This window comes from Sycon ciliatum, chromosome 4, assembly GCF_964019385.1.
Source record: "Sycon ciliatum chromosome 4, ocSycCili1.1, whole genome shotgun sequence".
NCBI lineage: Eukaryota > Metazoa > Porifera > Calcarea > Leucosolenida > Sycettidae > Sycon > Sycon ciliatum.
Genome location: NC_088646.1, coordinates 24,050,085 through 24,062,923, shown reverse-complemented (window position 1 = coordinate 24,062,923; position 12,839 = coordinate 24,050,085). Strand labels below are relative to the sequence as shown.

Below are 12,839 nucleotides of genomic sequence, written 5' to 3'. Positions count from 1 at the left end.
GGCCAGGAAATAATTATATGCTGCCAGACACATTTTATCTGTACGAGCTGAAGCCAGCATGCCATGGCTGCCGCTTGGCTGTGTGGATGGTGATAGTTATAAGCTTTCGACTGTGACTGGAGGTGCTGCACCAGCTGAAACCAAGTCCTCTGCGCAGCCTACTGCTGCAGAAAGCAGTGATGGACCGCACCCGCAGGTAAGGTAGCCAAACCAACCACTTCAACCAAGTTAGTACGCATTTTCGTTTTGCATAACCTCTCTAATAATAGAACGTCGGTGCTAAGCATACAACGAGAGAGCTAGGAAGCTCAGGGCCCTAAGCTATGCTTTTTTTGCCTAGCTCATCGTGCATGTTTTTAGAACTGATGGAAATGTTTTTTTCCATTGATTGGCTACATCATTGTATTGCAAAAACGTTTCAATCAGTTTGAATATGAGTTAGGCAAAAGTAACTGCAGAATTTATCGCGGATTGTTATTTTCTCTCACTTCATCCACTTTTTTCTTTTCTTTTTAGGCAGGCAGGCACAGTGGGTTGGTCTAAGACCATGATTGAGAAACGAGAGGTACCGTATTTTCCGGTTGTAAGTCGACCTTTTACGACTTAAAATGGAAAGAGAAAGGGTGAGGTCGACTTACAACCGGGATTCGACTTATAACCGGGAACTATCAGTATCTTACAAAAATGACCTGCACTGCATGCACGAGTGCACCATGTTTACACATGTTTGCCAGTTTATTGGCCTTTTTCAATAAATACAAGGATTGGGACGTTACACCCTCCAGTAAGGAATGTTTACATGATTATTTTGTTGATGTGTTAGTAGCAGGAGGTGGCTACAGTGCATTTCAAAACTATAGATGCGTGGGGTTTTTGAAATATTTCAAATTTGGCTGGAACTTTTTGAGAATAGTTTTCGAAATATTGCTCAGGATCGCTCCACATTTACTCTCATTATAGTTTCTAAAGGATTGGATAACAGACGCCCAATTTGGAAAAAATTATGCACAAAGTGATCACAGATTTTATGTGGTATAGATGCTGGCATAACGGTTTTTGCCAAGGTACGCGTCTATAGTTTTGAAATGGACTGTAGTAGTGCTTCTTTGGGTGAAAACTCTAAAACGCAGAATTGAGACCTCCAGATACGGGGGTCGACCTATAACCGGGGTCGACTTACAGTCGGTAAAATACGGTACCAGGTTCAAGTCCTGCTTGGAAGCGGAAGGATTTTTTCCAACCGTGCTGCGACCCGCAGTTAATTGGGAACTCGTGGCCTGGCATGAGTAAAACATGGATGTGGCAAATGGGATTTAGGCCTTTGGCCTCTGGTTGGTGGATCTGATTTATCCTCCCCCACCGTTTAGGAGCCACATCTGATGCCTGATCATGGGGTGGTGGCGTCCCACGGAAGCGGAAAGGTGGTTCTTGACCAGGGAGTTGTACGACTCCTTGTTCTTGACCTGCCCGGTATATATTACCGGTACGCGAACCTGTTGAATTTTATATATTTTTTTATCCACTTTTGGTTTGCTCCTTCTTTTCCTTTTTATCTCCTTATAATCGGATTTTCTGGCCTTTTGTAGTAATACATTGACCTGTTGAGCCAAAGAGGTATAATTATATTCCATACAATAATGTCCTTACCTTGAGTGTGCTTGTGCTTAATTAACTGTGGCTGACGGCCGAATGCATGGTTGCCTGTGGAGCACATTACATGACTTTACAGTCTCCTAATACGCAACCTGTCCGACGGCAAAAGAGGCTGCAGATTTAGTTTTTCTGCACGTTATCAGCAATGCCTACTGGTCTTCAGCAACTTGGGTCTCCTGTAATACGCATCCTGTCTATCCTTTCGTAATGCTAACATAATGCTTGGGATAGCACTCGCTACGGATCTTCGGAAACTTGGCCTATCACTCACTGTTGTAATGTTCACCGTTAACGCGTTCCCAAGCGGTCGTTGGCTTCTCCCACAATTTCATCGTACTGTTGTACGACATGCTATACGACATCCTTATAGTTATACCGTACAACATCGTATTGGTGTCTGGTTATGGGACAGAGAGACTTTTGCTCCCCGAGCTTGTGCATGTAGTGTTTTACGTCGACCATGACGGCTCGCTTTCTTCTTCTTCTTCTTCTTCTTCGGTATCAAAACAAAGATGCTAGAAATAGAGACAATTGAAAGGACGATAAATATCTGATTGTTGCTCAACCGAAACAGTAGAAAGGTGCCGGAAGTAAAATAAATACTAGAGGCCTGTGGTATATGTATGGGAGCTAGGCGCTATTAATTAGTATTATAGGCCCAGACAAATTCTGCTCCAGTCGCCTCGATATTTTGCGGCAAAATGTTGCTGGGAAATCTTCGATATTTTGCCGAGCCTGGCACAAGAAACTCGATATTTTGCTCCATTTTGATCCGGAAAAACGTGTATTATATCCACTTCCCGTACAATCCCGTACAACGTTTCATAAAAATCGCAGGGTCGGTTTCTCAACACGGGTTTCAACGCACGTGTTCCTGAGTTCTTCCAAAATCAAGTCGATCCACAGTGAATCCCAGAGATATTTCGGTGACATAATCTCGTCCTGGGCAGTGTATCCTGCTGAACAAGGAAATCCAAGTATCAGGCATCGATTTTACCCAACATCTCGATATTTTGCTCCGATTTTGCCGGCAATTTCCGCTCTTTCAATTCTTCGATATTTTGCCGAAAGCCGGCAGGATCTGTCTGAGCTAAGCTCAGTTCAAATAGTTTGTGTCCAATCCTTTGAATTACAGAACGGCTGCTCCGATACGAACTCCGAGGCTAAAACCAGAAAAATAATATTGGCTACAATTCCCAACCATACCACAACGAACTGATCGGCTACATCAGTACTGACAGTAGACCAGTGGTACTGGTAGACATGGTTAGCATTTTACCGACGTTCACGCAATTAATTATTTCGACGGTCGGCGTGTAGAGGGCGCGGCGAGTCTACTGTTTTTGATGTGTTTTCGAGACATGTTAGCAGTTCGGCTTCTGAGTCCCGGCGGGGGGTTGACTCCTGACGCAACGTGTGAGATAACCTGGTAACACTACATGTAGTTGGAATCTTACCGTTTCGTTCTCCCGCTAAAAAAAAGCTTTCTATCGTCGAAACGGTACCAAACCGACGTAACGCCTACTAACGGTATTTTGGGTTTGGGGTACGAGTGCCGTTGGATCTATCATCTAGCGCGTGAACTGTAAAATGCCATGTCTACACACACAAAAAACGGTGCAGGCCGATCGTCTAAAATAGCGTGAACGGTAAAATGCTAACGATGTTTATCACTCCCATTGACTCACATAGATTTTTGCCATCCCTAAGGGGCCGTCCGTAATTATCGAACGTTTTTCACCAAACGAATTATTTTAGTTTAGACCCAACCCCTCCCTCCCTCCCCCTCAGAACGTAAAAAAAGTTTGACATATGCATGCATAATACAACAAAAGTTGCAAGTGTGTAACTCCTCCTATGGGCATGCACAAGTATCAATGTTTTCTGAAACGAAATTGGTCAACCCCCTCCCACCCCATAACGAAATTATTTCGTTTTGTGAAAAAAGTTCGATAATTATGGACGACCCCTAAGCAGTCAAATATTCCTGCATATTTCACTCCTTAGGGCTATATTGACCGCTTATATTTGACTCCTTTTTAGCGATTGAACACAGGCTTTGGCTAGTCGTGATAAATATAATATTGACTTCGTACTTGGTCAGTATAGGAAATAAAAGACCTCGTAAAAGACCTCGTCTTCGCCTCGGTCTTTTACTCGGCTTTTATTTCCTATATTGACCTCGTACTCAGTCAATATTACATACCTATTGCAAAAAGTTTCCATCTGTTCGAACAACATTCGTGATGCACGTTATTTCCGACGTGACGCGCAAATTCACGTCAAATTTGGCGTAAAGCTCCAAATTTCGACGTGAGCATGAGCAGCAGGTCACTCGCGTTGAATTTTCGACGTGCGAGCCAAATAACGCGAGCTGAACTATTACTTTCGCGTCACGTCAGAAATAACGACGGTTACGTGCATCTTGAAAAATAACGACGGTTACGTGCATCTTAACCTCTCTAATATGTTACTTTCTCTTTGCATTCGAGGGTAACACGACACCGTCTACCACCTAAGCTTATATTTGTAGGCAAAAAAGCATAGGGATGTTATATAGTTTTCATTTCTCCTATTTTTTTCAAGATATGACCAATGATTCGAACCAGGGAGTCGTATAATTATGACTATCGCCCTGCGCTGCATGCATTCCCCCGATAACTTAGCATACATACTCATACTTCCAAGATGCTCCACGTAACTCGTTATGATCTTGCATTTGAAAGCCCTATTTGAATATTGTGGCCAGCTGTCTTTGATGGTACGGTAGGGGATAGCGTTAGGCATGCCGACGGCACAAACAAACACACGCCTTGATGGTACATGTACGGTACGGGACAGGTACGGGATAGCGCCAGGCCGACGGCACAAACAAACAAACACACACCTTGATGATACGGTACGGGACATGTACGGGATAGCGCCAGGCATGCCGATGGCACAAACAAACACGTGTGGACCCTGGCTAGCGCCAGACGTTACTGAAGTAACGTCTTTTGTATATATAGCTACGGGAATAAACGATTTACTGCATCTCGTAGTACTCGTTTGTATATGGGTAATACCAGCTTGATACGTGACATCATGGCTGATGCCATTCGGTCGTTTATCAGCCGGTATTGCCCTTGTACTCACTTGTCACATGATTCAGGCAGGAAATGAAGTAATTCACTGGCGCTTGTAACAATTCCCCTGCTGTATCGTAACTACACTCATGATTGTAACAACTTGTAACTACAAGATAGACTAAGAATATCTGGCGACGTGAGTTCGTAGGAATTTCCAAGAGCGCGGTCTCCTGTCCACATATCATTAGTAGATACTGCAGGTAACAAGATACTATGACCAGTGTGAATACTAACATTTCCCATCAAAGGAGTCACTTCATCTTGCATCATGCTGTGGGAGATAACAAATAGGCACCGCATAACTACCATAGGGTCCATCAAAGCGGACTATAAATCAACATAAGAATGATAAGATATTTCGTATTAGTGCCGGAACGCGGGAAGACCATTCGGAAAACTACATTGGACTTTTCTATCATTACAATAGTCTAATCCAAACAAATACTTTGAAGTATGGATACTTATCCATTTGCTTGGGGCCAACTCCGGGATGGCCACATGACGGTAGACACTATGTACAATCATATGACGCAGGCTCATCAGCATTGAATGCCTGACAAACACTGCTCTTTACATTGGGTTTTAGCAGTGTGTTTATGGGGCTTGCTCTTCAAAAGCCTTGTGCAGTGTTGTGTACAAGTAGGCAATGTGCTAGTCGTTTGCTGGGTTTGCTTTGTTCTGATGCTGTTGGCCCCTGCCTTCCACGTTGGCAACCATTGACAGTGGCTGAAGCTCCACTCGCGAAATTGAGAATCACTTCACAGACCAGTCAGCTTACTCATCTTCATCACCACCAGTCTTGACAATGGGAACTCCTGAGGAAGAGTCATAACACAGCAACAGACTAAGTGGGCACCCAAGTTTGAGACCCGTGCTGGCAGCAGGGAGTGTGACTGTGCTAACAAAAGCGGCGATGCATGCGTGCACCATTGCCATGATGTACTGCGCCACACCCACGGTCAACTGGGTACGGTACTAACTTCTCCGAGTGAGGATGAAATGGATGCAGCTAACGGCCCATAACGGGGTTTTGCTCCCTTCTCGGGCACTGATCGTGAGACTTACCACCTCACACTCGCCGCGAGGCATGATAATCAGGCATGGTGGTGGCTAGGGATGTGCGGATTGTGCCCGTATGCACCTGATATTATGCTTTTGGGCATTTCCCGTGGAAATTCGGAAGTATTCCGCAAAAACATCCAAAAAATTCTCCAGATCTCACCAAATCCATCCAACAAACCAGCACGAACCGTGCCTTGCGCATGCGCTTTTGTATGTAAAATGGACGGTCAGGCACGTAATCACTGATTTGCACTATTGCTGCATGCATGATCTACAAATCTACACAGCTACAGCTGTACTCAGGCTGCACGAGCATGCGTAGGGGCTATCGCTAGGCTGTCACCGACGAAATTGACAGAATTCCCTCAAAATTCTTCTGAAGGTTAATTAATGGATCTGGCCAAAAATCTGTAGAATTCCCCCCAAATTCCCCAAATTTTCTTAACGATAGTATTCCCAAAATATTCCGGGAATAATCCGCGCACCCCAAATGGTGGCTGGGGCCGCTGGGCACAAGCGAAACTTTCTGAACTGGTTGTTTTTCTGATACGTACAGCTACAGAAAGACCAGGCTTGTCTTTCTGGAATGTGCACATATTTCATCCACAGGCATACCTGCACTGGGACGTATTGTGTACAGCAGTGCATGCGTCGGTTCAACACCGTATTTTGACCTATATAATAATATATGCTGAAGTCCCTTCACAGGTAGAAATTTGACAGGAGGCGGATCAATGGTACATACCGTCAAGTTTCTTGAGTTTGGGCAAGCGCTGCATCACCTGCTCTCTCCATTCACTTCCTTCACCTTCGCCAAGTCTCTCTTGCAGTGGATTGCCTGCAGAAAGTGCCAGAAACGTCAACCAGAAGCACGCGGCATCAATTTTGAGTGCGCACACTCACTTTAAGAAAGGCATCGCCTGTGCAAGGTAACTGGTATCCGTCACACAATCTGTTAGCAACCAGCAGACCATTATGATTATACATGTAGTCCTCTTCTTGCAACACACAAACATAGGCAATTAACCCTGTGACCATCTTTGGTAGAAGGTCAGCCCGGCAGACACTTTTACGGCAGGTTGTGCAGCCTGGTTGCATTCCACGTGATTCTGCTCCATGTCAGGTATCAATGTTGGCAGTGGAACATTGTTTGGTGACAAACTCAGCCCAATTACCTGGTGCGCAGGCACACAACTAACCAGTTGGGACACTGGGCTGTTTTTAAAGATCCCCTGGCCCAATTCTGGCCTCGGCTCAAAGTGTTTGTACCAACCTAGATCTTCTCGGATGCTCATTGGTCACAAAGTCCACTACCCAGACTATCCAGGGTTATAGCCAAAGGAGGGTAGGGGGAGGGGGCAGCACCCCCTACATCTACATCAGGTCACTGGAATTCCTTACCAAGAAAGTTTAGCTCCTCTAAAGACACCAGCTCAGCCTGAAGTAAAATCACGAGTCACACACATCACAGACAGACAAGCACATGTACTGTAATGGAATTTCTGGTTGGAACGTCCAGAAGCCGGGTTGGGATTCGGCACTTCTTACATACCATCCTTCCACCATCCTATGCAAACGACACATTGCCATTCTTCCACTCGCAGTCGCCACCATACTATACGGTATTCTCGATCGTAGTAGTGGCCCCGGCAAGCTCAGTGCGTGCAGACCCAAGGGTACGTATCGCACAGCACAGTGCTGTGTTGATCACCTGGGATGTATGTCTACGTCCAACTTACTTCAACGCCATAAAATGTGTGATCTTGTCACAGTTAAGCAAACACACACTCATCATTCACAGACCCATGCCTCCTACTGTACGTACATGTACATCTAGGTCGAAGTAGTTCATAGTTGAAGGCAATCAGTATTCGCTGAGAATTACACGTACTTATACTTATCTCTTCTACGGCACTTCTCAGTGACATGAAGGCACTCACCAGCTTCATAAACTCACTCCAGTCAGTGACTTTATTGTTTGTGAAGTAGAGGATCTGAGTGAGCAGAAAAGGCAGCGACCATTGACAGGATAATAAGAATCCATGTGTACGTCCTTTTTAAGTGTGCGAGTGACGCTAGTCATTCAACCAAGAAATGCCTACAGTTCACTTGCTAGCCGTTTGGCCATGAATATCAATGGCTCCATACCAACAGTACCGTTACACCAGAGGTCAATGATTTCCGTTTGTCAATACGCATCTAATTGTCAATTGTCCAATGTAAGTAGGGTCTTCATAGACAGGGATAGCCGTGACTGGCTAGGACTACGGTTGAAAATTCTGCTAGCATGCAGTAGCACTACACCAGTGCAGTGTACTTCATGCCGGAGCCCGGCAGTATGGAATCAAAAAGCGTAGAGTGGTCTCAGTACTAACTTTCAATTTCTTCAGTGTAGCTATGCCACGCAACTTCTCTACGTTGTTGTAGGAAAACCAGAGCTGCTCTAGTGTATCTCCGACCGCTTCCTGGAATGAATAAGAAGTGAGAAGCAGCATAATTATATGATTTATATCAGCAAGAGTACATAACCCCCAAGAGTGTGCAACTTCCTGCACAACCTCTTTGCAGTGCTGCGATGGCAGAACTTCACATCACGTGACATGGTTCAAAAGGTTATGCTGGCAAACAGTGCAAAGTGACCACAAGAGAGCTGAACCCAAGCTGGGTTGCGTACAACCCTGTATCTATCATGCACAGAGTGCAAGTAATGTGTACGGTTCATCGCGTGATGTGAAGTTCTGCCGTCGCAGACCACATAGCTGGAGTTGCAAACTCTTGGGGGGTATCTCGTACTCTTGATATCAGGCAGCGCGAGAAAGACGCACCCTGGAAAGGAATGCAAACCGGGGAATATGTTCACTGTACAAACAGCCGGTACAGTCCAGCATCAAGTGCCACCGCAGTTTGCACGGTCAAAGCCTAAGGCTAATCAGTCATCATCACACAAAGTACACTCACTAGTACTTGTTCATGCACTAGCATCTAGCATGGATGATAGTATTTCCCGCTACTGCAGCAGCATAATGCGCTAAGTAATGTATAGATGATAATGATCTGTCTAACACATACCAGTCCAGCCATACTTTTGATATTGTTGCGACTCAGTGTCAAGATCTTGAGATTCTCTGCAGCATAAACCAATGTGAGCACAATGAAAGTTTCGTTTCAGTCATATCTGCTGCAACCCAGCACGATTTACTACACTCAGTACATGAACCCATTGACCGGGCCATTGTACGAAATGATTGGACAACCTCCCCCGGGCCTTTTTCAGGTGCCCAACACCCGGGGGATACATGTAGACATGAACGTTACGAGTCATAGAACACATGCTGCTGGTACACGTATGTCTGTGCCGACATACTCGGTCAATACTCAATAGTACTAGCTAGTTTGAGGATATCTGGGCGAAGTGGTGGCCCACCGATGTGAATGTACTTGCTTGATGTGTTCCTAAACACGTCAGCCGGATGCGGCCGCGAATCCGGCTAACTTTACTTTTTAGTTCGAGTGTGAAGCGTTTCAGCATTACATAGCTTCCTCACTGCCACTAGGTGACTTACGACTATATCAACCGTGTCATGAATGCCAGGCTAAATTTAATGGCGGTCAATTCATCAGCCTTGCAAGCTGTTGAATGGTGCAATCCCAGCACAAGTTGCTATGTCTAACATAGCTTGTTCGCTATCATCGCTTCATCAATGGGCATGATCAGGAGTATGAGTATGAATGCTCACTTAGGCTACAAAAAAGTATTTTCATGATTCAGCGAATAGTGAGTCACTAAACTTACTGAGACCACCAAGGCTGCCGATCTTCTCGATCGCGTTTGATGAGAGTGAAAGATGTCTAAAGAAATATGGAAACAAGGCGCACGAGAAAGAATCCCGTCCCTCAAGGAACATATTCGCTGCTACTTTGAGTTTCGCGGCGCAAACAACACAATGAATGCAGAAGCTGAGCAAAAGCCTATGTCAGGATTCCGGTCATACAAACAAGCCAAATAAGCACACATGCTTTTGAGCATCTGCTTGAACCGTCACTGGAGTGCGAAATCCGTAACACTAGATTTGCAGGAAATCACCCATGATGCTGCTATCTTATACCCACTTGAACACGGATTACATGCTGGAGTGGGCGCTGTGTATGTTACTAGCTCGTACTCGCATGCCACAAGTGTGTTGAGGGTGGCATCCATCTTCTCAATTGGCGGCAGCTGACCGATCAGCGACACCTTCTTCGCCGAGTCTGCCTTCTCCTCCGGATTTTTCTCTTGCTGGGCAGGGTGGAAAGCAATAGGGACAAGATTGAAAGATCATGACAGACAAATATGGACAGTTGACAGCAGTGCCATGCACCCCACCATACCAGTGGGGCGTTGGAAGGTATTCGACATGCATGGTGCGGCCGCTTGGATAGGTGAAGAATCCGGGGTTCACCCCGGGAAAATTTTAGGGAAATTGGGCCCAATTAGCCCATATTTCATTGTTTCAAAAGTCACAAGATGATTATTATTGGTGTGGCTTTGGCTGCACTGGTTCCGACGCCCCCCTGCATACAATATAACATCACTTTGCGGCCACCAAGGTGTGTTACTGTTGAGGTCATGTGTATACCCTCCATATTAGGGGTGAAAGTTGGCACTGAGATCCCGAGTTCGAGTACTCTGATTTTCTCCGATCGAATATTCGAGTATTCGAGTATTCTTCATCACCCAAAATTTGCACACCAAGGGCCTTAAAATCACATGATACAACCCTTATCGAAGCGAGTAGCAGTCATTTTTCTCGGGTATATTGGTTGGTGGGTCATTTGGGCTCTCTCTACTCGTGAACAAATGTTCACCACACAGTCTGCTTATCAATATCTGCCAACTGCTGCTCTGAAACGCCAGATATCTGTGGTAAATGCATGTACCATGTATGAACGAGTACTCTGATTTATTCCGAGTGCGATTATTTTTGAAAAAACCGAGCGAGCACTCGAGTATTCGGTATAATTGTTTCAGCCCTACTCCATATCATACCCGAAGTATGAAAGGCTAGGGTATTGCCTGACCAATCAAAAATCTGCTTCTGCCTGCGGTCCTGTAATGATACACTGCATGTGCTGCACTGTTATGTTAGTGTGCATAGAGTATCAGGGAGAATAGGTTTGTCTGGCTACGCTCAGCGCCACTACATATTCGTAGTAAAAGCGCAGCCATTGTCACTTGTCCTGGCAGAACTTTTAAGAAACTCTCAAGTAAAGTGCTGCATTGTTGTACCTCCAGCAATGTGTCGGCTACTTCAACACACTGCAAATATACCATTTGCTGTCTGAGCGCAGGTCACATAGTCATTGCTGTGAAGCTGGGCCTATTATCCAGGCCAGGTGACTCCGCAGTCAGCTGTAGTGACCCTGGTGTCAGGGACTGGGACCAGGGTGTCTCCTCAGATGAAGTGATCAGTACATGCACCCCCCCCCCCCCCCCTCCCCGGACTATACCCAGTATGCACAAATCACCAGTGATACATAATCTAGCCTACACACATGCACATGTAAACTCTATGCACTTCTTGTAGAACAATGCACTGTGTTACTGTTGTATCCCTAGGCCCTGCTACTGAAAGTACAAATGATCAAATAAATGACTACTCGTATGTAAAAGTAAGAAGCTTTTACTTACAAATAAATAAACACAACACAACTTATGACTGTGTACAGCTGCTAGTATTGCAGTGTCTGGACTGTGTATTTTGTAGTGAAAACGTCTGTGACACCGAACTGGCAAATGAGATACAAAACAGCCTCATCATTGAAACTAGGCAAATCCACGTTCACCGCACACAGCAGCATATTTTAAATGTTCATACTATGAGGCATGAACAGATAGCCACACTCACAGACACGATGCCAATGGTAGATCTACACTGTATACTACAGTCTACAGCACCAGTACTGTATGTAGTGGACCTACATGTACATGACTGTACAAAGACTCCCATCATCAGCATTATTATTTGATCCTTGTCCCATGTCACCCACACGGCTTGTTGCCGATGCGACGGTGACACAAAACAGACATAACAGCAACTGAAGCGAACCGGCTCAGTGTACTTTTGAAGTTAGTTTTGTCTCCTCCGAGTGTGTTCTATTTACGATGCGAGCACGCAATGACTATGTCGCGGTCGAGCGTGCACGTGTAAGCGAGCAGCACATAATCTACAACACAGACAGTCAGTCATGCTCCAAGCTGATACTGCACTAGTCTGTGCTAGAGTAAGCCAGCTGGCTGCTCGGATCGGGTACGTAGCGGTACATGTACTTACCCATCTGGCAATGGCTTCCTTGATTGAGGTAGGCTGTACAAAGGCAAACAAGCGACACGGTACGCAGCAACAACATTCAGATGAAAGGAGGGGATGATACGGCGTAGGCTGGACTACGCTGGTAAATTTTTGAATTCATCAAACCACATGAGACTTGAGAGGCTCAGGCCAGGGTTTTCACTGCACTTCAGTCTTCACAGTTCAGTTTGGACCAAGTATTTTCGGTGACCGGTCGCTGCACCATCGGCCTTGTAGTGACACTCAGGCATCCAGTCAGTCCGACTTAGTCTTGCCGAGACGGCGATGTAGCTTACCATTTCTTTTGTTGGTGACGCCGGTGAATGCTGCCACGGGGTCAACAGAACTCGAAGCTTGCTCACACAACGCTGGCTGACACCACCGAGTGTCGACTGACACCCGTTTAGCTCGGTGAAGCTGAAGTGGCTTCGCAGAGCCGAAGGAAGGCAAACGACTCAACAAAATTAATCAGGAGTAGCGCGACTCTGCAGTCTGCACTCGCTTTAGCCTAGGTTCCCTAGGCCCTGCTCAAGGACCAGACTGGTTAGTCATCGGTTGGTGAAAGGGATATTCAGTTGGGAGAACTAGAAGCGTTCCCTCTCTGTTCTTCTCTTTTGACTTCTCCAACTCATTTTACGACCCCAAACAAAGCAGCTGGATCTGGCAG

General features: G+C 45.6%; 1 protein-coding gene across 1 annotated transcript; it reads right to left on the bottom strand.

Moving 5' to 3' along the window:
• Positions 1-4,949: 4,949 nt before the first annotated feature.
• LOC135815166 (dynein axonemal light chain 1-like) lies at positions 4,950-12,768 on the bottom strand. The gene is made up of 10 exons (XM_065328424.1): positions 12,469-12,768; positions 12,155-12,187; positions 10,007-10,119; positions 9,637-9,692; positions 8,913-8,968; positions 8,219-8,308; positions 7,784-7,837; positions 7,245-7,281; positions 6,589-6,681; positions 4,950-5,596 (listed from the first exon to the last, which is right to left on the bottom strand). Exons 1-10 carry the CDS (start codon positions 12,469-12,471, stop codon positions 5,556-5,558), a joined length of 576 nt encoding a protein of 191 aa, XP_065184496.1. The 5' UTR covers positions 12,472-12,768; the 3' UTR covers positions 4,950-5,555.
• Between the last annotated feature and the right edge of the window lie 71 nt (positions 12,769-12,839).

Bases quoted from the DNA above. Each gene is read 5' to 3' on its own strand.
- LOC135815166 (XM_065328424.1), bottom strand. The intron at 8,309-8,912 runs GTATGTGTTAGA...TATTCATTCCAG, and splicing joins TCAAAAGTATGGCTGGACTG to GAAGCGGTCGGAGATACACT. The intron at 7,282-7,783 runs GTGAGTGCCTTC...ATTTTACTTCAG, and splicing joins GGAGTGAGTTTATGAAGCTG to GCTGAGCTGGTGTCTTTAGA.